This window comes from Girardinichthys multiradiatus, chromosome 23 (assembly GCF_021462225.1).
Source record: "Girardinichthys multiradiatus isolate DD_20200921_A chromosome 23, DD_fGirMul_XY1, whole genome shotgun sequence".
NCBI lineage: Eukaryota > Metazoa > Chordata > Actinopteri > Cyprinodontiformes > Goodeidae > Girardinichthys > Girardinichthys multiradiatus.
The window spans coordinates 36,573,699-36,595,314 of record NC_061815.1 but is presented as its reverse complement, the minus strand read 5'-3'; the positions used below and the strand labels follow the sequence as shown (position 1 = coordinate 36,595,314).

The following is a 21,616-nucleotide window of genomic DNA, read 5'->3' as shown; positions in this document are numbered from 1 at the left end:
CTCACAAAATTAGCATATCATTAGAAGGGTCTCTAAACGAGCTATGAACCTAATCATCTGAATCAACGAGTTAACTCTAAACACCTGCAAAAGATTCCTGAGGCCTTTAAAACTCCCAGCCTGGTTCATCACTCAAAACCCCAATCATGGGTAAGACTGCCGACCTGACTGCTGTCCAGAAGGCCACTATTGACACCCTCAAGCAAGAGGGTAAGACACAGAAAGAAATTTCTGAATGAATAGGCTGTTCCCAGAGTGCTGTATCAAGGCACCTCAGTGGGAAGTCTGTGGGAAGGAAAAGGTGTGGCAGAAAATGCTGCACAACGAGAAGAGGTGACCGGACCCTGAGGAAGATTGTGGAGAAGGGCCGATTCCAGACCTTGGGGGACCTGCGGAAGCAGTGGACTGAGTCTGGAGTAGAAACATCCAGAGCCACCGTGCACAGGCGTGTGCAGGAAATGGGCTACAGGTGCCGCATTCCCCAGACATGGGCTACAGAGAAGCAGCACTGGACTGTTGCTCAGTGGTCCAAAGTACTTTTTTCGGATGAAAGCAAATTCTGCATGTCATTCGGAAATCAAGGTGCCAGAGTCTGGAGGAAGACTGGGGAGAAGGAAATGCCAAAATGCCAGAAGTCCAGTGTCAAGTACCCACAGTCAGTGATGGTCTGGGGTGCCGTGTCAGCTGCTGGTGTTGGTCCACTGTGTTTTATCAAGGGCAGGGTCAATGCAGCTAGCTATCAGGAGATTTTGGAGCACTTCATGCTTCCATCTGCTGAAAAGCTTTATGGAGATGAAGATTTCATTTTTCAGAAGGATTTCAAAAGGATTCCCGACCAAGTATTGAGTGCATAACTGTACATGATTATTTGAAGGTTGACGTTTTTTGTATTAAAAACACTTTTCTTTTATTGGTCGGATGAAATATACTAATTTTGTGAGATAGGAATTTTGGGTTTTCATGAGCTGTATGCCAAAATCATCCGTATTAAGACAATAAAAGACCTGAAATATTTCAGTTAGTGTGCAATGGATCTAAAATATATGAATGTTAAATTTTCATCATGACATTATGGAAAATAATGAACTTTATCACAATATGCTAATATTTTGAGAAGGACCTGTAATGTAAACAAGGTACTTTCACTACCAACATTGAAATGTTGTGTATCATGCTGGCCTCAGGCAACAGACCCATTGTTGGCCTGTCACATCTCCACAATGCATTCCTGTGAAATATCCAATACTTTTATTAAGAGCATTAATCCTTATTTATTCAAACATTTTCTCAGGATAATATGATTTAGTCCCAACCACTCTTAATTGAAAATGGGTTGAAAAATCATCATCTTGTCATGAATCAGACTAGAAGAAAACTAATGAGAATTTTGTAACCAAAAACTGTCATGCAAATTTTGCTCTTACATCGAATAAGCTCTTATATTTCTGGCAATATGAACTTTCTAAAAGCTAAAAGAGGTAAAAATAAAAATAAATGTCATAAAAAATAAAATAGAATACATTCAAAATCCTCCATAGAATATGCATCCTGTAAAGGAGTTTTAAGAGACTTAAAATCATTACGAACAAAAATTATTTCGTCTGTGATTTTCACAAACATTTTAAGAAGTCAGATATGTTTTAATTTATTTACCAGGTGTTTTCTTTTTCTAATAAAGTTATTTAAAAAATATTCCAGGCAAGTCCCGCAATCCGATTGGTGGTGGAGTCTTTCCAGCTTTCTAATTGGATGACGGCTTTTTTTGTTGTTGACAGATACCGGAAGAAGCGCTAACCTTGAGAAGCAGGCTAAACACACGCGTTGTACGTTTTCACAGAGAGGTTGTTAATGACTAAAATCCCTATAACTAAATAATTTCTCCACGATTATTATCCGATCTGCCATGTAGGGTATTTTCTGTTAGCCGCCCTTAGCTCTGCACTCCCTGCACTGAGTTTTCTCTTGTTTTAGTCATCTGCGACGCAAGGATGAAGTTTCCTTTTCTTACACTCACCAGAGGGTGTGAGACGTTTTATAGATTCCAACAAAGAGGGGTTTTATTAGCAGACCAAAGACTGTGGAGCTCTGCTCTGAAACACAGCAGCCAGCTGTGCAAAGACAAGAGTTTCTACATAACAACACCCATCTTCTATGTGAACGCATCTCCTCATCTCGGCCACCTGTACTCAGCCGTGATAGCTGACTGCTTACACAGGTGGAAACTCATGCAGGGCTTTGACTCGAGGTTTGCGACAGGTAAATCCTACACCCACAAGACAATGTATGTTCTTTTTCAGCTTTTATTACGTGGCAACTGTAAATTTCAATAGTATTTTACTGAGATTTAAACTAATACATAGTGCATCATTTGGAATCAAAAAGAAAATCATACATGGTTTTTCAACTTCTCTTCTTTTGGGGGGTAAGTCTCACAGTCATTTTTTCACGTCTTTGCTCATTCTTTTTTTTTTGAAAAATAACACAAGGTCAGTAAAACTGCATGGAGAGCATTTACAAAGCAAACCCTAGGCATGATCCTGCCACCACCATGCTTTGCAGTGGCAGCAGTTGTGTTCCATGACAAATGGCGTTTTGCATGTAGGCAAAAAGGTTCAATTTTGGTCTCATCTGACCCGACCACCTACTAGCACATTTAATTGGGACCTTTTATGGTTTTCTTCTTTCCACTTTTCCATATAGGCCTAGAAAATAGTTTCTCCCACCTGAGCTGTGGACCCCTGCTGCTCCTTCAGAGTAATCATAGGTTTCCTGACTGCTTCTCTGAGTAATGCTCTCCATGGCTGACTCAGTTTTGGTGGACGCTGCTGCTTCGTTCCTTGGTCTTCATGATGCTGATTGTTTACTAACAAACGTCTGAGGTCTTCCCAGAACAGCTGTATGTCTGGAGATTAAATTACACACAGGTAGACTTTATTAATGAATTAGCTGATTTCTGAGGGCAATTGGTTGGACTGGAGTTTATTTAGGGGTATCAGAATAAAGGGGGCTTCCATGCCACACTTTTCAGATTTGTGATTGTAAATGGATTTGAAAAACATGCCATCATTTTTCTTTCACATCAGGTATGTGCTACTTTATGTTGGCCTATTGCATGAAATCCTAATACAATACATTTAGGTGCTTGTAAAACCTTTGCAATGCACCATATTTGTCTTTTCTTCTATCAACACACCATTATCACAATTTTGAAGAAAAGGTTAAAGGGACTAATTGACACAGAAGACAAACCCATTTAAATTTACCACATGGCGAGCTTGTTTATTTGTCACACACTAGATTTAATGATTAATATATTAACACCAATTTATATTTCTAAATCAGGAACAGACGAGCATGGCCTGAAGATCCAGCAAGCGGTTGAAGCGGTGGGGAAAGATCCCCTGACCTTCTGTACTGAAGTGTCTGAGCGATTCAGGAATCTCTTCAGCAGCTGTAACATATCCTTCACTGACTACATCAGAACCACAGAACAGAGACACCGCCGGGCTGTGGAGCATTTCTGGTCAGTGCTCTGGAACAAAGGGCTCATTTACAAAGGAAGCTATGAGGGCTGGTACTCCACACAAGATGAAAGCTTCCTCATGCCGTCGCAGGTCGGTGAGGCTCTGGACCCATCGGGAAAGAAGGTCAAGGTGTCATTGGAGAGTGGACACAAGGTACTTGGCAAACTTTGAAAGGGCAATCCACCTAATTTGCACATGCACTCGTTAAGGGCAGGGATTTCATGTTCATTTTGGGCTTTTAATTCATATGAACCGTCTTTTTTTCAGAGGGAGGAAATTAGGAGTTTTAAAAACAGGAAATGGGTGCATAAGTCTGGATTTACTGTAGACTTTTTCTATTCCACATAGGGCCATAATTATACATACATTCCCACTATCTTTAAGATAAATGTCCCTTAGCATGTGGCAGAGGAACGACACCTTTTGTCGCAGTTAGGGATTGATGTAATATTTGCTGAATGTTTGATCACTTTTCTTACCTGATGATTGAGCTCTTTTAAATTGGTCGGTTTTCCCAATAGGAGCTGCTCTACAAAGGTAGCCGTATTCAGTCCTCAAGACCCAGTTTCCTGCTTGTTTTGAATGTTCTTCTGGTTCAACAAACTGTAATCGTATGAACGGTTCCTTTAGAGGCCTCTGCAGAACTTGACGGCGTGCTGAGTAGGCAATTCCACCATTTGAATTGGTTGTGTTGCAGCAGGGACAAAACATGGAGAGCAGCTGCTGGAGAAAAAGTTTCACATTTAGATAAAAACGATTGAGCTAAACAGCCACAATGACGAGAAGAATGTTTAAAAATGTAGAGGTGAGGCTTTCAAAACTAAGAACTAGATGCAAAACTATCAAGCATGGTGATGACAGCATCATCATGCAGGTCTGTTACCTACATGGACAAGCCAGATGCCTTCTGGAGAAACGTTTAAAGATCAGAGGAGACAAAGAATGAGCAGTTTGGCCACCTTAACAAGAAACATGTTTGGAGGAATCAAGGTGAGGCTGTAAAGTATGGTGGAGGCAGCACCATGCTGAGGGTCTTTTTCCCACATGGACAAGCCAAGACGCCTTGTAGAAGAAGGTTTTAGGGTCTGACAAGACTAGTATCGGGATTTGTACCTGCAGTGGCACGAAACATATTTGGTGGAGTCAAGGTGACACTTAAATCTAAGAACACTGTACCTGTTGTCAGTAGCGGTGGTGGCAGCATCATCCTATGGGTGTGTTCATGAAGTGGGTAGAATAATGAAAGACGATTACCTCCCAAAATTTTCAACCTTACATCAAATCAAAAGTTGGGTGCCTCAAATTTGGACACAATTAGTTGTTCTAATTCTAGTTGCAAATGACATGAATTCTTGAATTCCTTTTGCTTGACAATGTTCTCAAGACTCTTGCTATTCTTGCATTTTTTTCCTTCCACTCAACCTTCTATGAATATGCCTGGATACAGCACTCTGTGAACCAGCTTCTTCAGCAATGACCTTTTGTGGCTTACCTTGTGGAGGGTCTCAATGACTGTCTTCTGGAAATCTTCATCTCCATAAAGCTTTTCAGCAGATGGAAGCATGAAGTGCTCCAAAATCTCCTGATAGCTAGCTGCATTGACCCTGCCCTTGATAAAACACAGTGGACCAACACCAGCAGCTGACACGGCACCCCAGACCATCACTGACTGTGGGTACTTGACACTGGACTTCTGGCATTTTGGCATTTCCTTCTCCCCAGTCTTCCTCCAGACTCTGGCACCTTGATTTCCGAATGACATGCAGAATTTGCTTTCATCCGAAAAAAGTACTTTGGACCACTGACCAACAGTCCAGTACTGCTTCTCTGTAGCCCAGGTCAGGCGCTTCTGCCGCTGTTTCTGGTTCAAAAGTGGCTTGACCTGGGGAATGCGGCACCTGTAGCCCATTTCCTGCACACGCCTGTGCACGGTGGCTCTGGATGTTTCTACTCCAGACTCAGTCCACTGCTTCCGCAGGTCCCCCAAGGTCTGGAATCGGCCCTTCTCCACAATCTTCCTCAGGGTCCGGTCACCTCTTCTCGTTGTGCAGCATTTTCTGCCACACCTTTTCCTTCCCACAGACTTCCCACTGAGGGGCCTTGATACAGCACTCTGGGAACAGCCTATTCGTTCAGAAATGTCTTTCTGTGTCTTACCCTCTTGCTTGAGGGTGTCAATAGTGGCCTTCTGGACAGCAGTCAGGTCGGCAGTCTTACCCATGATTGGGGTTTTGAGTGATGAACCAGGCTGGGAGTTTTAAAGGCCTCAGGAATCTTTTGCAGGTGTTTAGAGTTAACTCGTTGATTCAGATGATTAGGTTCATAGCTCGTTTAGAGACCCTTTTAATGATATGCTAATTTTGTGAGATAGGAATTTTGGGTTTTCATGAGCTGTATGCCAAAATCATCCGTATTAAGACAATAAAAGACCTGAAATATTTCAGTTAGTGTGCAATGAATCTAAAATATATGAATGTTAAATTTTCATCATGACATTATGGAAAATAATTAACTTTATCACAATATGCTAATATTTTGAGAAGGACCTGTACTTTCTGAAATGAGTAACAACAAATATTTAACCTTTTCATTATATTTAAATTTTTTGAGATGTACCTGTAAAGTTGACCTTGGATGTCTTGTCAAATTTTTCTCCATAGCTCAAGAATACGAAGTAGAAAATGGTTGATTTTGCAGAAATGTTTTATAACACTCTTTTTTAGCTACAGCATGGTAATGTGGAACTTTGCAGCTATGGGCTAAAATCAGAAAATCCAAGTACCCAATATAGTCATTAACACACCTGTGGAACTGACAAGGAAGACTGTAGCAATGAAAAGAAGCAATATAAAACTGCTACTAAATGACTACTACTTCTCCATTACTAAGGAATCATAAATGATCTCACTGTTTTGCAGGTTGAGTGGATGAAAGAGGAGAACTACATGTTTCGTCTTTCCATCTTTCGGTCTCGTCTTCTAGACTGGTTGGTGAAAAATCCCGGAGCTGTCCAGCCCGAGCGCTTCCAGCAGGCCGTTGTGCAGTGGCTGCAAGAAGACCTTCCAGACCTTTCTGTGTCCCGCCAGAGAAGCCGTCTTCAGTGGGGCGTTCCAGTCCCAGGAGATCCGGAACAAACCATCTACGTATGGCTAGATGCCCTGGTGAATTATCTCACCGTTGTTGGTTACCCAGAAATACACGAGCAGTGGTGGTCCGCTGCCCACCACGTCATCGGAAAGGACATCCTGAAGTTCCATGCCATTTACTGGCCCGCTTTCCTTCTGGGAGTTGGGTTGCCTCTGCCAAAGGTGATCCACGTGCACTCCCACTGGACCGTAGCAGGGAGGAAGATGTCTAAAAGTTTGGGTAATGTTGTGGATCCTGTTGAGCACTCTCAGATGTTTACAAATGATGGTATGAGGTACTTTCTGCTGCGCCAGGGTGTCCCAGACTCAGACTGCGATTACACTCATGACAAAGTTATAAAACTTCTCAACACAGAGCTTGCTGACTCTTTAGGTGGTCTGCTGAACCGCTGCACAGCTCCAGCTCTCAACCCAGCTCAGGTCTACCCTGCTTTCTGCTCTCAGGCCTTCCCCAGGGACCAGCGTGGCAGAGCGGTGGCTGAAGATTACCAAATGGTGGCTGCAGTAAGAAGTCTTCCCACTGTGGTTGAGAAGTACTACGAGAGCATACACGTGTACAAAGCTTTGGAGGCAATCAGCGCCTGTGTGAGACAGACCAACAGGTTTATTCAGCGCCACGCGCCTTGGAAGCTGGACAGGAGGGACAGCAAAGACCGCCGTTGGTTAGACGCCATCATCCATGTTTCCCTGGAATGTTTGAGGATTTATGGGACTCTCCTCCAGCCGGTGGTGCCGGAGATTTCCAACAGGCTGCTAACTAGACTTGGTGTGCAACCACACGAAAGAAGCTGGAAAAATCTGGATTTTTTGCAGCGATATCACGGAACGGACTGTCCCTTCGAAGGGAGGCTGTTGGGTTTGGACTCTAGGTTGCTTTTCAGCAGACTGGAAGGTCAGAATGGAGATAAACAAAAACCAAAGAAAAGTAAAAAACCTGCATGTTTAAAGTGACTGATTTCATGCAGTATTTTCATTTTAGCTAAAACAGAAATTCAATCTGGCTGTTACAATAAAATATCTGACTTGATTGGAAAGTTGTCGGAACCCGTTTTAAAAACTGGTAAAACTTTTTGGGCTTTTTTAGAACATCCTAAAAAATCTGTTCAGGATTTGGAAAAATTTGGCAGTATAAAAGGTCTACTAATATAAGAAGCACCTGTGAACACACAAGTTATTCACTATTAGATCAGAAAAAGCAAAACCTAAATTCATTACAGAGTAAAATATCTTAAGAACTTATTTTAGTTTTGATTATAGCTTCCAGCTAAGGACAATTTAAATGTAAGACCACTTAAAGTATTTCTAATACAGAAATGTTATCCTATTGAGTGAATGTCCAGTATATGCATTCAAAAGCTGTTTTGTTTCACAATCCATTAAGGCCTTTTTCTATCCCACTTTTACCTTACACTTAACTTTCCATTATTGTACTTGGATACAGCTCTCAAAGAACATCCTTCTTTAACATTGACTTTTTGCAGCTTATCCTCCAGTGTGAATGACTGTCTGCTGGACTATAACAGTCATCCCCATAATTGTGTAGCCCATAAAATGTCTATATTAAAAAATTGGTGAAATGTAATCTAATTTTCTGAGAAACTAATTTGGGGTTTTTCATTAAACTGTAAGTAATATCCATCAAAATGACAAGAATAAATCAACTTTTCAACTAAATTTTCAGATGCACCTGTAAATAAATGACAATGTATTCACATTAAAGCACAGATTATATTTATTTTAGCCGTTTTATACTTCTTGATTGGCAAAGAGCTCTCCCACTTGATTAAAACGATTGTCACTGTGCGTCCTCTAGGATTCAAGTCTTTCACTGACAGCCAACACAAGTACAACACACAAAAACTGACATGATTTTTTTTTAATGAGAAATACACAAAACTGGAAAAGAAAATTGTACAAATTGAAATAAAATTAGAAAAGCATTATTCTTTCAATCATGTTTTTTTGTTTGTTTTTTTTTTACATAGGCTTTTCTGTCATTAAACATGTTAAATCAGGTTCCCTCTCCTGAAAATTCAAAATTTTACAACTCAAATCTTGTAGCCGGGGTTTGGTTCATCATGATCGTTTGGTGGTCCTTCTTTGTCTTTATTTCCTGTTTGCATCAATCACTTCATTTACAGAACACGACTTTCCTGCAAAACCCAGAATTTATTTCCCTCCGCAGAACTAGAAACGAGCACGATCAGTAATAGGGATTGGTGCCCTGTCCTGGTTGTGTATCTGAAACGAGAGAAAAAAGTCAGTTAAATATTTGGAGTTTAGGAACAATGATGGAGTATAAGGATCACTTGGAGCAACAAATTAATTTTTTGCTTAACCTTTCCAAATAATGAGAAATAGTAACAGCAAAGTTTATATTTTAGAATAAGAATCTCTTAGCATATAAACATCCACTTTATTCTTAATATTTGGACTTTATTCTCGACATTTCAGCTTTATTCTGTGAAACCACCATTTATTTTTTTCTCCCAATGACCCCAATACTTCTTCATAGGGAAAAGTGATGTAAACCAACAATCCAGCTGTCACTGAAGAAGGTGGTGATTTACTTGAAAGTTGTTGCTGCAGCTGTCGGACCAGCGCCGCGGTCTGCTGCTGCTGTTGAGTCTGCTGCATCCCTGGCCGTGGAAACTGCAACAGACGTGCACAAATTTATCAGGAGGTGTTTGTTTCACACGTTTTACAGCTGTAATGAAGAGGATCACTACACGCATAAAATTGCAAAGCACTGGAAATGAATCAGCACATGTATGCTGTTTTTTTTAAGTAATAGGAGAAATATGGTCTGGATTTTCCTTTTCAATTATTGCTCATTCTTTAAAAAGGATGCAATGGATCTCAATGAAAAAGCGTTAAATTAGGATGAGTGACGTGGTCAAAAACATTGCATTAGCCAGAGATGACCTGAAAAATCAGTTTCCTCTCTCAAGAGTTAGGAATATACAGGTCCTTCTCAAAATATTAGCATATTGTGATAAAGTTAATTATTTTCCATAATGTCATGATGAAAATTTAACATTCATATATTTTAGATTCATTGCACACTAACTGAAATATTTTAGGTCTTTTATTGTCTTAATACGGATAATTTTGGCTAACAGCTCATGAAAACCCAAAATTCCTATCTCACAAAATTAGCATATCATTAAAAGGGTCTCTAAACGAGCTATGAACCTAATCATCTGAATCAACGAGTTAACTCTAAACACCTGTAAAAGATTCCTGAGGCCTTTAAAACTCCCGGCCTGGTTCATCACTCAAAACCCCAATCATGGGTAAGACTGCCGACCTGACTGCTGTCCAGAAGGCCACTATTGACACCCTCAAGCAAGAGGGTAAGACACAGAAAGACATTTCTGAACGAATAGGCTGTTCCCAGAGTGCTGTATCAAGGCACCTCAGTGGGAAGTCTGTGGGAAGAAAAAAGTGTGGCAGAAAACGCTGCACAACGAGAAGAGGTGACCGGACCCTGAGGAAGATTGTGGAGAAGGGCCGATTCCAGACCTTGGGGGACCTGCGGAAGCAGTGGACTGAGTCTGGAGTAGAAACATCCAGAGCCACCGTGCACAGGCGTGTGCAGGAAATGGGCTACAGGTGCCGCATTCCCCAGGTCAAGCCACTTTTGAACCAGAAACAGCGGCAGAAGCGCCTGACCTGGGCTACAGAGAAGCAGCACTGGACTGTTGCTCAGTGGTCCAAAGTACTTTTTTTTGGATGAAAGCAAATTCTGCATGTCATTCGGAAATCAAGGTGCCAGAGTCTGGAGGAAGACTGGGGAGAAGGAAATGCCAAAATGCCAGAAGTCCAGTGTCAAGTACCCACAGTCAGTGATGGTCTGGGGTGCCGTGTCAGCTGCTGGTGTTGGTCCACTGTGTTTTATCAAGGGCAGGGTCAATGCAGCTAGCTATCAGGAGATTTTGGAGCACTTCATGCTTCCATCTGCTGAAAAGCTTTATGGAGATGAAGATTTCATTTTTCAGCACGACCTGGCACCTGCTCACAGTGCCAAAACCACTGGTAAATGGTTTACTGACCATGGTATCACTGTGCTCAATTGGCCTGCCAACTCTCCTGACCTGAACCCCATAGAGAATCTGTGGGATATTGGGAAGAGAACGTTGAGAGACTCAAGACCCAACACTCTGGATGAGCTAAAGGCCGCTATCGAAGCATCCTGGGCCTCCATAAGACCTCAGCAGTGCCACAGGCTGATTGCCTCCATGCCACGCCGCATTGAAGCAGTCATTTCTGCCAAAGGATTCCCGACCAAGTATTGAGTGCATAACTGTACATGATTATTTGAAGGTTGACGTTTTTTGTATTAAAAACACTTTTCTTTTATTGGTCAGATAAAATATGCTAATTTTGTGAGATAGGAAGTTTGGGTTTTCATGAGCTGTATGCCAAAATCATCCGTATTAAGACAATAAAATACCTGAAATATTTCAGTTAGTGTGCAATGAATCTAAAATATATGAATGTAAAATTTTCATCATTACATCATGGAAAATAATGAACTTTATCACAATATGCTAATATTTTGAGAAGGACCTGTACCTACATTGCCTTTCAAAAGCATTCATACTCCAAGATTATGTATTTTATTGGGATTTGATGTAATAGCCCCACACAGTAGTTCAGAACTGAGAGCTGGGAAAAAATAAAATAAAATCACCATACATTACAAAAAGTTTTCCCAAAAAAAAAAAAAAGTGTTGTCTTTGTTCACCCCTTTTACTCTGATGCCCCAAATAAAATAAAGTCCAATCAATCACCTTCGGAAAGAAGGAGCCATTTCCTAAACTATTCAGTCTTAAATTGTTTTTACTTTTGGCTAAAAAGTAAAACCTATGGCTGAGCATCCTGAATTCAAAATTCAAATTCATTTCAAAAATACTTTATTAATCCCAAAGGGAAATTAAATGTTGTTATAGCTCATCATCCGAGTATTTCTGCAGATGACAGGAGTCTGTCTTGTACTGGAAGTCTGAGGTGTACAGAGTGAAGATGAATGGTGAGAGTACAGTCCCCTGTGGTGCTCCTGTGCTGCTGACTACCTGGTTAGACTCACAACCCTTCAGTCTCACAAACTGTGGTCTGTTTGTCAGGTAGTCTTTGATCCAGGAGATTGTTGAGGCCTCCACCTGAGTCTTCTGGAGTTTCTGACAAAGCAGATCAGGTTGGATTGTATTAAATGCACTGGAGAAATTAAAGAACATGATCCTCACAGTGCTACTGGCTTTGTCCAGATGACAGTGGGTTTGTTGAAGCAGGTGTATGATGGCATCTTCAACTCCAACTCCACAGCGATAAGCAAACTGAAGGGGGTCCCGATGGTTTACTGTTTGCTTACTCAGGTGGGCCAACAGGAGTCTCTCTAGGACCTTCACGATGTGAGATGTCAGGGCAACAGGTCTATAGTCATTGAGGACTGATGGGTGAGTTTTCTTTGGTACCGGAACAAGACAGGAGGTCTTCCACAACACCGGAACCTTCTTCTGGGCCAGGCTAAGGTTGAAGAGGTGCTGCAGAATCCCACAGAGCTGCTCTGCACAGGCCTTCAGGACTCTAGGGCTTACATGATCTGGACCTGCAGCCTTATTCCGATTCAGTCTCTCCAGTTGCATCTTCACTTGACTTCTTGAGACACACAGGTGGAAGGGGGAAGCAAAGGAAGCATCAGCATCTTCTGATATGGTTGAAGGCAAACATGTAGAAGCAGAAGGGTCTAGGGCTGAGGTGGAAGATAAAAAATGTGAGGTGTTACTGGACAGCTGTGGGTCCTGTGGGTCAAAGGAAGGTGGAATGTCTGTTTGGCTGTGAGCAGGAGAGGAGGATGCGAAGCTTGTTTCTGAACTGAACCTATTGAAGAATGTGTTCAGTTCATTGGCTCTGTCCAGACCTCCATCGGTCTGATCATCCTTCTGCTTGAAGCCTGTGATCTTCTTCATCCCTGTCCACACATCTCTGATATTGGTTTGCTGGAGCTTGCTCTCCAGCTTCTTCTTGTACACCTCCTTGCTGTCTCTTATCTTGACTTTAAGTTGCTTCTGTATTCTCCTCAATAATTCTCTGTCTCCCTCTCTGAAGGCTCTTTTTTTCTTGTTAAGCAGGTCCTTCAGGTCACTGGTGATCCAAGGTTTGTTATTGGGGAAGCATCTCACGGTTCTGGTGGGGATGATGTTATCCACACAGAAGTTTATATAGACGGTTACACACTCAGTCATGGCATTGATGTCCTCTCCATGTGGCTGGCACAGTGCGTCCCAGTCTGTAGCCTCAACGAAACCTTGCAGAGCTTCTTCAGCTTCCTGTGACCATTTTCTCACAGTCCTCTTTATTACAGGTTGTCTCTGAACAAGGGGCTTATATTTCGAGCAGAGAAAAACAAGATTGTGATCTGATTTGCCTAGAGGAGGTCTTGCTGTAGAGATGGATGAGTCCTTGACATTTGCATAAAACAAATCCAATGTTTTGTTTTCTCTGGTAGAGCAGCTGACAAACTGTTGAAACGTTGGAAGTGTAGCAGAGAGTGAAGCATGGTTAAAATCACCAGAAATTGCCACAAAAGCATTGGGGTTTTGTGTCTGTAGCTTAGCAACAACTGAGCTGATGGCATCACATGCAGTGTCGGCAACAGCGGAAGGTGGAACGTAAACTGTTGCCAAAATAACACTGGTGAACTCTCTGGGTAAATAATATGGACGAAGACTTACTGCCAACAGTTCAATATCTGGACTGCAGAGATGACACTTCACAGTAACATGTCCTGGATTACACCATCTGTTGTTCACAAATACTGCCAGTCCACCTCCTTTACATTTGCCGCTCCTCTTTAAATCTCTGTCTGCTCATATGGTTAAAAAGGCCGGCAGAGAGACGATGGAGTCAGGGATGTGATCCTGCAGCCATGTCTCAGTAAAACACATAATACTGCATGCCCAGTACTCTGGCTGGGTCCTTTGTAGGGCTTGGAGTTCATCCAACTTGTTTCCCAACGATCTCACATTGCCCATCAAAATCCACGGAAAAGATGGTTTGAACTTCCTCCTTCTCTCTCTTCTCTTAGCTCCTGCTCTGCATCCACTGCATCTCCTTTTCAACTCATCAGGGATTTGGGGTTGTAGTTGAAGTATTATTTGAGCTTTTGAGATATTAATCAGCTGCTTCCGGTTGTAAGAAACAACCCCGTTGCCATGGCAATGCATCATAACAAATGTCCAAAAATAGAAAGTATTAAGAAAAATCTTCCAAGTTGCACAGCATCCGACACTGGAGTGGACAGTCGTCCAAAAAAAATCAACTGTATCCACCACAAGAGGAATAGTTCCCAAAAAAGAATAAATCAGAATCAAAAGTAACAGAGCTACTCCAACCTGCTGCCACCTTGAGCGGCGCAATTCTAGAATAAAAAAAAAGATGCTATAAATGTTATAAATTAAATATGTGGTCAAAGCAGAAGAAGCCTTTGTGGAGATGAGCATGTTTACATAACCAATGTGCAGAAGCTTGCAGCAGACTAACTTGATGGAAACCCTAAGCTACACTCATGCAGATGTAATTATTTTAATCCATAATCTAGCCTCTATTCAAATGTTTTATTTCACTCAGTTATTTGGTTTCTAACTAAAAGTTCCTACATGTTTTAAATCTAAAGTCAAAACTTTTTCCATACTTAAATTCTCCAGATTTTTCTTGTCCCATTTTAATGTTAACATACAAAGTGTGAGAAAAATCAACAGCAGCTACATTTACGTTTTTTTTTTAACCAAATGAAAACCCCAAAAAATGTGTCTTCTTTAAACAAAAATGCTTTCCTAAAGGTTTTAACGGATTTTTAGATTCAAGAGACAGAAAGTAACTGAAGTTTTTACACATGGCGGCGATAATTTACGTGGCGGTTTGTGCCCTGAATCCTGGTACCAACCCATAGGGAAAAAGCCACGCAGAACGTTTTAGTTTTAGGATTAGTTCCTTAGTTTGGCAGAGCTGGTGCTAAGGCATGGGCTCCATATCACACTAAGAGTGTCTTGTACACCAATTTATTTGGTATTTTATCATTGTTAAAGACAACTCATGCTGTTAAAGGAATTTATCTTTGAAGATTCAAATTTGTGTCCTTTAGGAAATAGGATACAGAGAATGAAGTTTGAAAAGAAATGTCCATACTTTTCCTGACCTGGAGAACACTAGAAGCACTACTTTTCCAGACTTTTAAAGACTACAAAGAAACCCAGGCTGCTGAACGGATTTATCCTCTGGTCTGGTCTTACCATGGGCTGCTGTGGGGGCAGCGGCTGCATGCCCAGGCCCTGGTTTTGCGTCTGGCCAGGAGCGGGAACAGCTGACACCTGCTGCTGTTGCTGCTGCTGAGGCACCTGCTGTTGAGGAGGAACCTGCTGAGGCTGAACCTGCTGCTGCTGCTGCTGCTGCTGCTGAACTTGAGCTTGCTGCTAGAAGCAGAACAGATGAAAGCCGGATGCACAGGTCAGAAGAAAACTTTGGTAGAAAGATTAATTAAAAAACAAGAAGAAAACACCTGCCTAACTCAATGTTCTCTCCTATTTGTGAACATAACAGTTTTAAAGAAGATTGAGGTTCTCATCCTGGTGTCCTTCAGACAAAACTTTACTTTACAGATTGATAAACATTTACTGGAAGATTTATTCCAACCACATTTTGGGAGCTACTGTTTTAACTCCATAAGATTACATTTAGATTAAATGTACCGTATTTTCCGCACTATAAGGCGCACTTAAAAACCTTTAATTTTTTCAAAAAATGACAGTGCGCCTTGTAATCCGGAGCGCCTTATATATGGATCAATTGGTTAATTGGTTGATCCATACTGGTTGTACACGGCGCTCTGTCAAAATGTTTCAGTACGACTGGTAAACTACAAAGTCGCACCGCTTGCAGCATTACGGCTACCGTAGTCAGGGGCGTCGCCGAAGTAATAGCGGTAAACACCTGTACTGTGCTTACTCCTAGTCCAACACCACTTGTGTGTGTATAACGTTTGAATGTACTGTTGCAGGAATTGCCTGAACTATATGTGATTAGAAGCTCAGTGTGTGGGGTGTATGTTTCGTGTGTGTGTATGGAAGATGTTGACATTACTCCTCCGGACAGAGGTGGCGCTGTGTGCTGCCGTAGCTGAGAATCAAGAGTGAAGGAGTGACGTCGGTATTATTGTGTGTGTGGGGTGGGTAGAGACGGCGACCGGAGCAGCGGTGTATGAGTCTGTAAGCCCTGTGTTTTTACGTGCTGCAAAGTCATTAAAAAGAACCCCGAATCTCGTCAACAACTCAGTGTTTTGATGCTGTTTCTTCATGCTCAACTCAGCAACGTATGAGTGAGGGAGTTAACCCCGAGGAAACTAGTAACTTCGGCCCTGGAGAAAGCGTCTCCCCTGTGTCATCAGACTACGGTCAGGGGACAGAAACAGGAAAGGTTAACAGTACTAATGTTTGATTTAGTGCATCAAACTGTTTCTTTTACGTGTTTACTGAATCAGGGAAAAGTTCCCTTTCACGTTTTAACTAACGTTTGATTTCAACTTCAACTTCATAGACTCCAATGCATTCCTAACGTGCGGTTGGCTCTATTCAATAGATTTCTATGTAGAGGAGACCTTACCATGAGAGTGAATGGAGTTATCAGAACGCTGGTTTGTAGTGTATTAATAAAGTTTGACTGACTGACTTATCTGACTGTTTTGTTGACATTCACTTTAGCACAGCTCCATCTAGTGGATGCATAACGCAACCCCAGTCAAACGTTTGACTGCAGTAGCTTCTATTCTATGCGCCTTATAATCCTATATATGAAAAAAGTTCTAAAATAGGCCATTCATTGAAGGTGCGCCTTATAATCCGGTGCGCCTTATAGTGCGGAAAATACGGTAAATAAAAGTAAATTGTAATAAAGCCTGATTGGTGACTCACTCTAAGTGCTTGCTGTCGGAGGAATGAATGCTGCTGCTGTTGCTGCTGTGCTGCTTGTTGTTGCTGCTGCTGCTGCTGCTGCTGTTGCTGTTGTTGCTCTGTCAGCATCTGATTGGGCCTGAGGCCTGGGTACATCCCCTGGGGACCCACGTGACTGAGACCATGCATGACAGAACTCTGTGGAAGAGGCTGATGAGGAAACCTGATGATTACAAAAGAAAGACGATGTAAAATGAGGACAGAGGAGATTAAATTTTAGACATATACTAAAGCATCATCATCATATATTGACATATGGTGCTTGGCTGACCCTATAGTAACAGGAAACAATATTAGATGTGCCAAACGTTCCAGGGAAAGAATACAAAGAAATAATGGATGCCATTGTTACATAAAGTATGCAGGTAGATCTAAATAAATTAGAAAATGATAGAAAAGTTAATAGGTTAACCCATATCTCATAGGTTTATTACACACACACTGATATATTACAACTGTTTATTTCTGTTAATATTAAGGCTTATAGCTAATGAATTTGGCGTCTCAGAAAATAAGAACATTACATCAGACCCATAAAAAATAAGTTTTAATATAGAATGGTGGGCCTACTGAAACCCACGTTTACACATGTATATGCACTCAGAACTTGGTCAGGGCTCATTTTGCTTGAATGAATGGATCATGGCAGGGAGGAAATCAGCTGAGGTATTAAGAAAGCCCAGTTTTCTGTAATAACGGCCTTCGGTTTGTTTGCAATTACACAGGTGTAGAAATCATCACTGACTGGGAAAATGTCACAATAGACCACAGCCAGCTTGGATTCGATGCCTCTCCACTCTTACACCAGACTGTAGGACCTTAAAAACCTTAGATTTTACTTTTACGTAAAACTTGACTTAGGATCACTGAGTAACAGTCCAGTCTCTGGCCCAGGTCAGAGGCCTCTGATATCTTTGACATCCGACAGTTGCAGCCCAAGCCCCGGGTACGTCCGCGTGTGGCGCCTCTTAAAGCACAGACTCCAGTCACAGCCCACAGCTTATGACCCTCCCCCAAACTCTTGAACTGGCTTTGCTTCACAATCTTCTGAAAGCAGTTGTCCCTGTTGCTTGTGCACACCTTTTTAACCAAACATTTTCCTTCCACTCAACTTTCCTTTTATATGCTTGGATACAGCACTCTTTGAGCAGACAGCTTCTTTAGCAATGATCTTTTGGGCTTTACAATAATTGTAGTGTGTCAATGACTGCTTTAGCAGTTATTCGAGAAATGGATCGATGTCTATTAAGGTCTTTTTAAAAAGCATTATTATCAAAAGTAGCTTAATGCCTCAAACTAGAAAATCTTTGTGTTATGTGGATGTTTTGGTGTTGCCAATCCTTAACAAAGCAGCATGATACCAACCTGGGGTTGTTCTGCATATTGTGTGGATATCCCGGAGCCTGCTGGTGAACGTAACCACTGGGCCTCTGCTGCATTTGTCTCAGTGGATCCACCACAGCCGGGCTGGCTCCTGGATGAGTGCCCGGGAAGTTTGGGGTTACATAAGCGGGAGCTATACCACCACCTTGAGAAGGATGCTGCTGCAAGCCCATGTGTGACGCATATGTGGTATAGCCTTGAGATATGTTCTGAGGAAAATAAAAAAAACAAAAAAACTAATTGTGACTCTGTGTGTGCTGATATTTCCAATAATTAGAAACTAAAAGGAAAAGCGACCTGTGATGGTTGCATTGGAGGGTACTGCTGGTTAGGTGTCATCTGCCTTATCTGCTGCCCCATCTGGGTATGACTTTGCTAAAAGAAATAAGATTAATTAATAAAATGAAAGGTCCAAAAATATTTATCTATTTGGAAAAACCCGGAAATAGGCGTGAGCTGGTTATGGTATCAAAGTATAAAAATAATTTAAAACCGCTCAAATTTCCCAAAACAACAGTAATCGAGGGGAAGGAGAGAAGAGAGGGAGTAAGAGGGGGAAAGACATGCAGCACAGGTTCTCTGGGGTCAGGACTGGAACCCAGGACATCTGTGTCGAGGAATGAAGCCCCGCTATATGGCTGCGCGCTCTACTGCTACGCTGCGCCACGCTCCCTGTATTGTGTGCTTAATGGATTAAATAAAAGGTTAATGATTAAGGCTAGTTGTGCTTTGTTTGTGTGTTAGTCAGGAGATATCTGCTGCAACATCTGATTGCCCAAGTTTAGTCCTTCGTTTGCCATGATCAGTTAACACAACGATTTTGCACAAAGCATTTAACAGGTAACATAATGTCAAATTTACACTGAATATATACTGAATTTCAGTATGCATGAATCAAACTTAATGCCCCTCATCATTCTTCCTCTGGCTGCAGAAGACTTGAACTTTAACGTCAATTGGTCCGTGGTTGCCTTGAAATAACTTCACTGACCTGACGTACGACTTAGAAAATATTTTCTTGTCGTCTTTTCCTTAATGTTGCCTGATTAGGCAAAAATGCCTCCGGTAATGGCGTGAGCTTCACAGTCTCGGCCATTACAACTAAGGGCGGAACCGATCTTACAGGGAGCGTCATGTCAATTGCACTCCAGGTTATAATACAGTAAGAATGTCATACCAGTCTATGCCTACTAACAATGCAACAAATAGTTCAACATTCTCTTTTGCTTCTGTTTTTAAGATCGCTTCAATGTTTTATTTCTTAGCCATACGTGACTAAGATGAGTTGCAGGATCAGGCAGTGGACTAACTTACCAGTCTGACCACTAGCTGCTGTCGCAGGTTACCCTGAGGCATGCTGGGTTGAGGCTTATAAGGCTGTTGGTAGGGCTTGTCCATCATGTTGGGTGTATAGTTGGGTCGAGTGGTCATCATTTTGTTCATCTGTAGGTTGCGCTGTGGCCTGTATGAGGGCTCTAAACCTGGACCTCCTGTAGAGCAGCAAAGAAAACAGACATAGATCTCAGACGGGCTTCGCTATGTTGTGGTTTCAGAGGGGGAAGGATTGCTGCAGAGTGCCAAAACAGGATGTACGATTAGGATGAAAGTATTCTGTGGGCTGACCTGGAAGCAGGGGCTGGTTCTGGGGGAAAATGCCAATAGGTGGTTGACTGTGGGGGATCCGACCATACGAATGAATCTGCATTGAATCTGTGGGCACGTAGGTCATGCTGCCCTGCGTGCGGTTCAAAAATTCCTACCAACAAAAAAAGAAATACTTATTTAACTTAGAAATCATAGCATCACAAATGCGTAAAAGTACAATTAGGCTTTAGAGATTACTGACATCTCCCTTGGTGGAGGAATTTTTCTTTTTCTTGTTGGATTTTTTCTTGGTGGACTCCGGGGGAACAGCTGCCACGTTCTTATCGGTTTTCACCACCTCCATCATCTTCTTCTCCGGCTCCTGCGAGATGGGTGTCAGAGGCTCCTCCTCCTCAGGGGGCAAGGGGAGCGGCTCCAGGTAGTAGCTGCGTGGTTTGGGCTTTAGGTGGGTGTGGTAGAGCAGAAAACGCTGCTGCTCTTCAAACTTGGCTATTTTGCGGTCCACGCGCACAGTTCCAAACCAGCCCCAGGAAAGTGGGGCGGAGTGTTTCAGACCCTCGAAGACGTCCCATGGAGAGATCTTCTGTTTGGTTGAGACTTGAAGACCCTGATCCAAGCAGAAAATGGTTTTAATAAATATGGAGCTTCAGCTAACAGACAGACAGACAGACGTAATCACTGTTGTAACCCTGTTGATACCTCTTTCTCAAACCCTGCGATCTTGTTGCCCTTCGTGTCTATTAGCGAGCCCTGAGGCTCACAGGTGATGACGTCGCGGGTTTGCTTTGGCAACGGCAGAAGCTGGCGAACCTTTTCCAAACTTTCTGACTGCCGGTCTCCAAGCTCTTTCTGTGGGAATAAAACACAAAAAGAAATACACAAATTAAACAGCAAGCTCGATGGGCCAAGGGAACGTTTCCTAACCAATTTCTACTAATTATTTCAGTCGTTTGTTTTAGCAGTCTTCATTTAGATGATCCAACTGTTCGTTTAGCTTTAGGGTGCCATGAAAAAGTATTTACATTTTGTCATGTCACAATCACGTTCAGTGTTTTTTACTGGGTTATTATGTCATACATCAACACAAAGTCACAGACTGAATGGCTCTGGTTGTATGTTTAAGGGTGTTCTGCCAGAAGGAGGACAAGCTCTGCTCCAACTTCAAGTCTTTTGCTTCCTCTGATGACTTTTCTTACAGGGCTGTCCTGTATTTAGCTCCATCAGCTCTGACCAGCCAAACCACCACAATTATCATGGGTCTCCTGGTGGCTTTTCTGATTAATTCTCCCCTTGCTTGGCTTGATAGACAGATGATGGACTGAACAGCGCTTTCGACTTTTTTCAGGTTGAATTTGTTTTGCAGAAATTCATCTTGCTAAATTTACCTGCTTAGTTGACATTCAAGTTTAATCTTCTAAAGTACTTTCCTATTCTAACTTAATCTGAACCAGGCCTATGGTAATTGTATCTAAATATAGGGCTAAAATCACAAAGTTTAAAACCTGTATCATGAACAAGACTTAACATCATGACTGCAGGAGATATAAAGGTGGCCATCTTACCCTGAGCTTCTTAACCAGGTTCATGTACGCCCTCTTATTTTCCTCCATGCTGCCTTGAGAGATACTGGACATGTCAGCAGCCAGCGTACCGTTTATCAGCACGCTCAACATGTCCAGCACAGTCGTGAAGAGCTCACTATAACAGAGAAGCGAAGGTAAGAGCCAGGCAGCATGTTAAGTTGCTAGAATGTGCACCTCAGCAAATAGTATAAACTCACTTATTGGACTGCATGTCCACGGTGCCGCTGCTGATGATGTCGAGCAGCAGAACTGCCCACTCGGTGGTCTGCTGGGTGCTCCGCTGCACCGTGTCAAACATGCCCCCAACCTTATTAAGACAGAACAAAAACTTTGTGTTTTGGTTTACCCTGTTTACGGGGATGTTTAAA

The 21,616-nt window shown here is 42.1% G+C and overlaps 2 protein-coding genes across 5 annotated transcripts in view; one reads left to right on the top strand and one right to left on the bottom strand.

The window, feature by feature from the left end:
* The first annotated feature begins 1,760 nt into the window (after positions 1–1,760).
* mars2 (methionyl-tRNA synthetase 2, mitochondrial) lies at positions 1,761–7,697 on the top strand. The gene is made up of 3 exons (XM_047353270.1): positions 1,761–2,256; positions 3,343–3,677; positions 6,443–7,697. Exons 1-3 carry the CDS (start codon positions 1,989–1,991, stop codon positions 7,619–7,621), a joined length of 1,782 nt encoding a protein of 593 aa, XP_047209226.1. The 5' UTR covers positions 1,761–1,988; the 3' UTR covers positions 7,622–7,697.
* Positions 7,698–8,531: 834 nt separating this feature from the next.
* The window catches only part of med12 (mediator complex subunit 12), a 65,384-nt gene continuing 52,299 nt past the window's right edge, over positions 8,532–21,616 (bottom strand). For 2 of the 4 annotated variants that reach the window (XM_047353268.1, XM_047353266.1), the window contains exons 32-43: positions 21,446–21,555; positions 21,228–21,363; positions 20,365–20,514; positions 19,907–20,272; positions 19,654–19,816; positions 19,375–19,550; positions 18,358–18,435; positions 18,043–18,269; positions 16,639–16,840; positions 14,965–15,144; positions 9,241–9,322; positions 8,532–8,911 (exon numbers count right to left, since the gene is read on the bottom strand). In XM_047353268.1, the coding sequence (XP_047209224.1) occupies positions 8,874–8,911; positions 9,241–9,322; positions 14,965–15,144; positions 16,639–16,840; positions 18,043–18,269; positions 18,358–18,435; positions 19,375–19,550; positions 19,654–19,816; positions 19,907–20,272; positions 20,365–20,514; positions 21,228–21,363; positions 21,446–21,555 (1,908 nt within the window). In that variant the 3' untranslated portion in view covers positions 8,532–8,873. The remainder of the gene's footprint in view (positions 8,912–9,240; positions 9,323–14,964; positions 15,145–16,638; positions 16,841–18,042; positions 18,270–18,357; positions 18,436–19,374; positions 19,551–19,653; positions 19,817–19,906; positions 20,273–20,364; positions 20,515–21,227; positions 21,364–21,445; positions 21,556–21,616) is intronic. The other 2 variants (XM_047353267.1, XM_047353269.1) reach the window with 2 other exon arrangements.

What these genes read in the sequence shown, in the direction of transcription:
- mars2 (XM_047353270.1), top strand. Translation starts at nt 1,989, where the DNA reads ATGAAGTTTCCTTTTCTTACACTCACCAGAGGGTGTGAGACGTTTTAT. An exon ending in TGACTCGAGGTTTGCGACAG is followed by an intron (nt 2,257 to 3,342) that starts GTAAATCCTACA and finishes TTTCTAAATCAG; the next exon opens with GAACAGACGAGCATGGCCTG. An exon ending in CATTGGAGAGTGGACACAAG is followed by an intron (nt 3,678 to 6,442) that starts GTACTTGGCAAA and finishes ACTGTTTTGCAG; the next exon opens with GTTGAGTGGATGAAAGAGGA.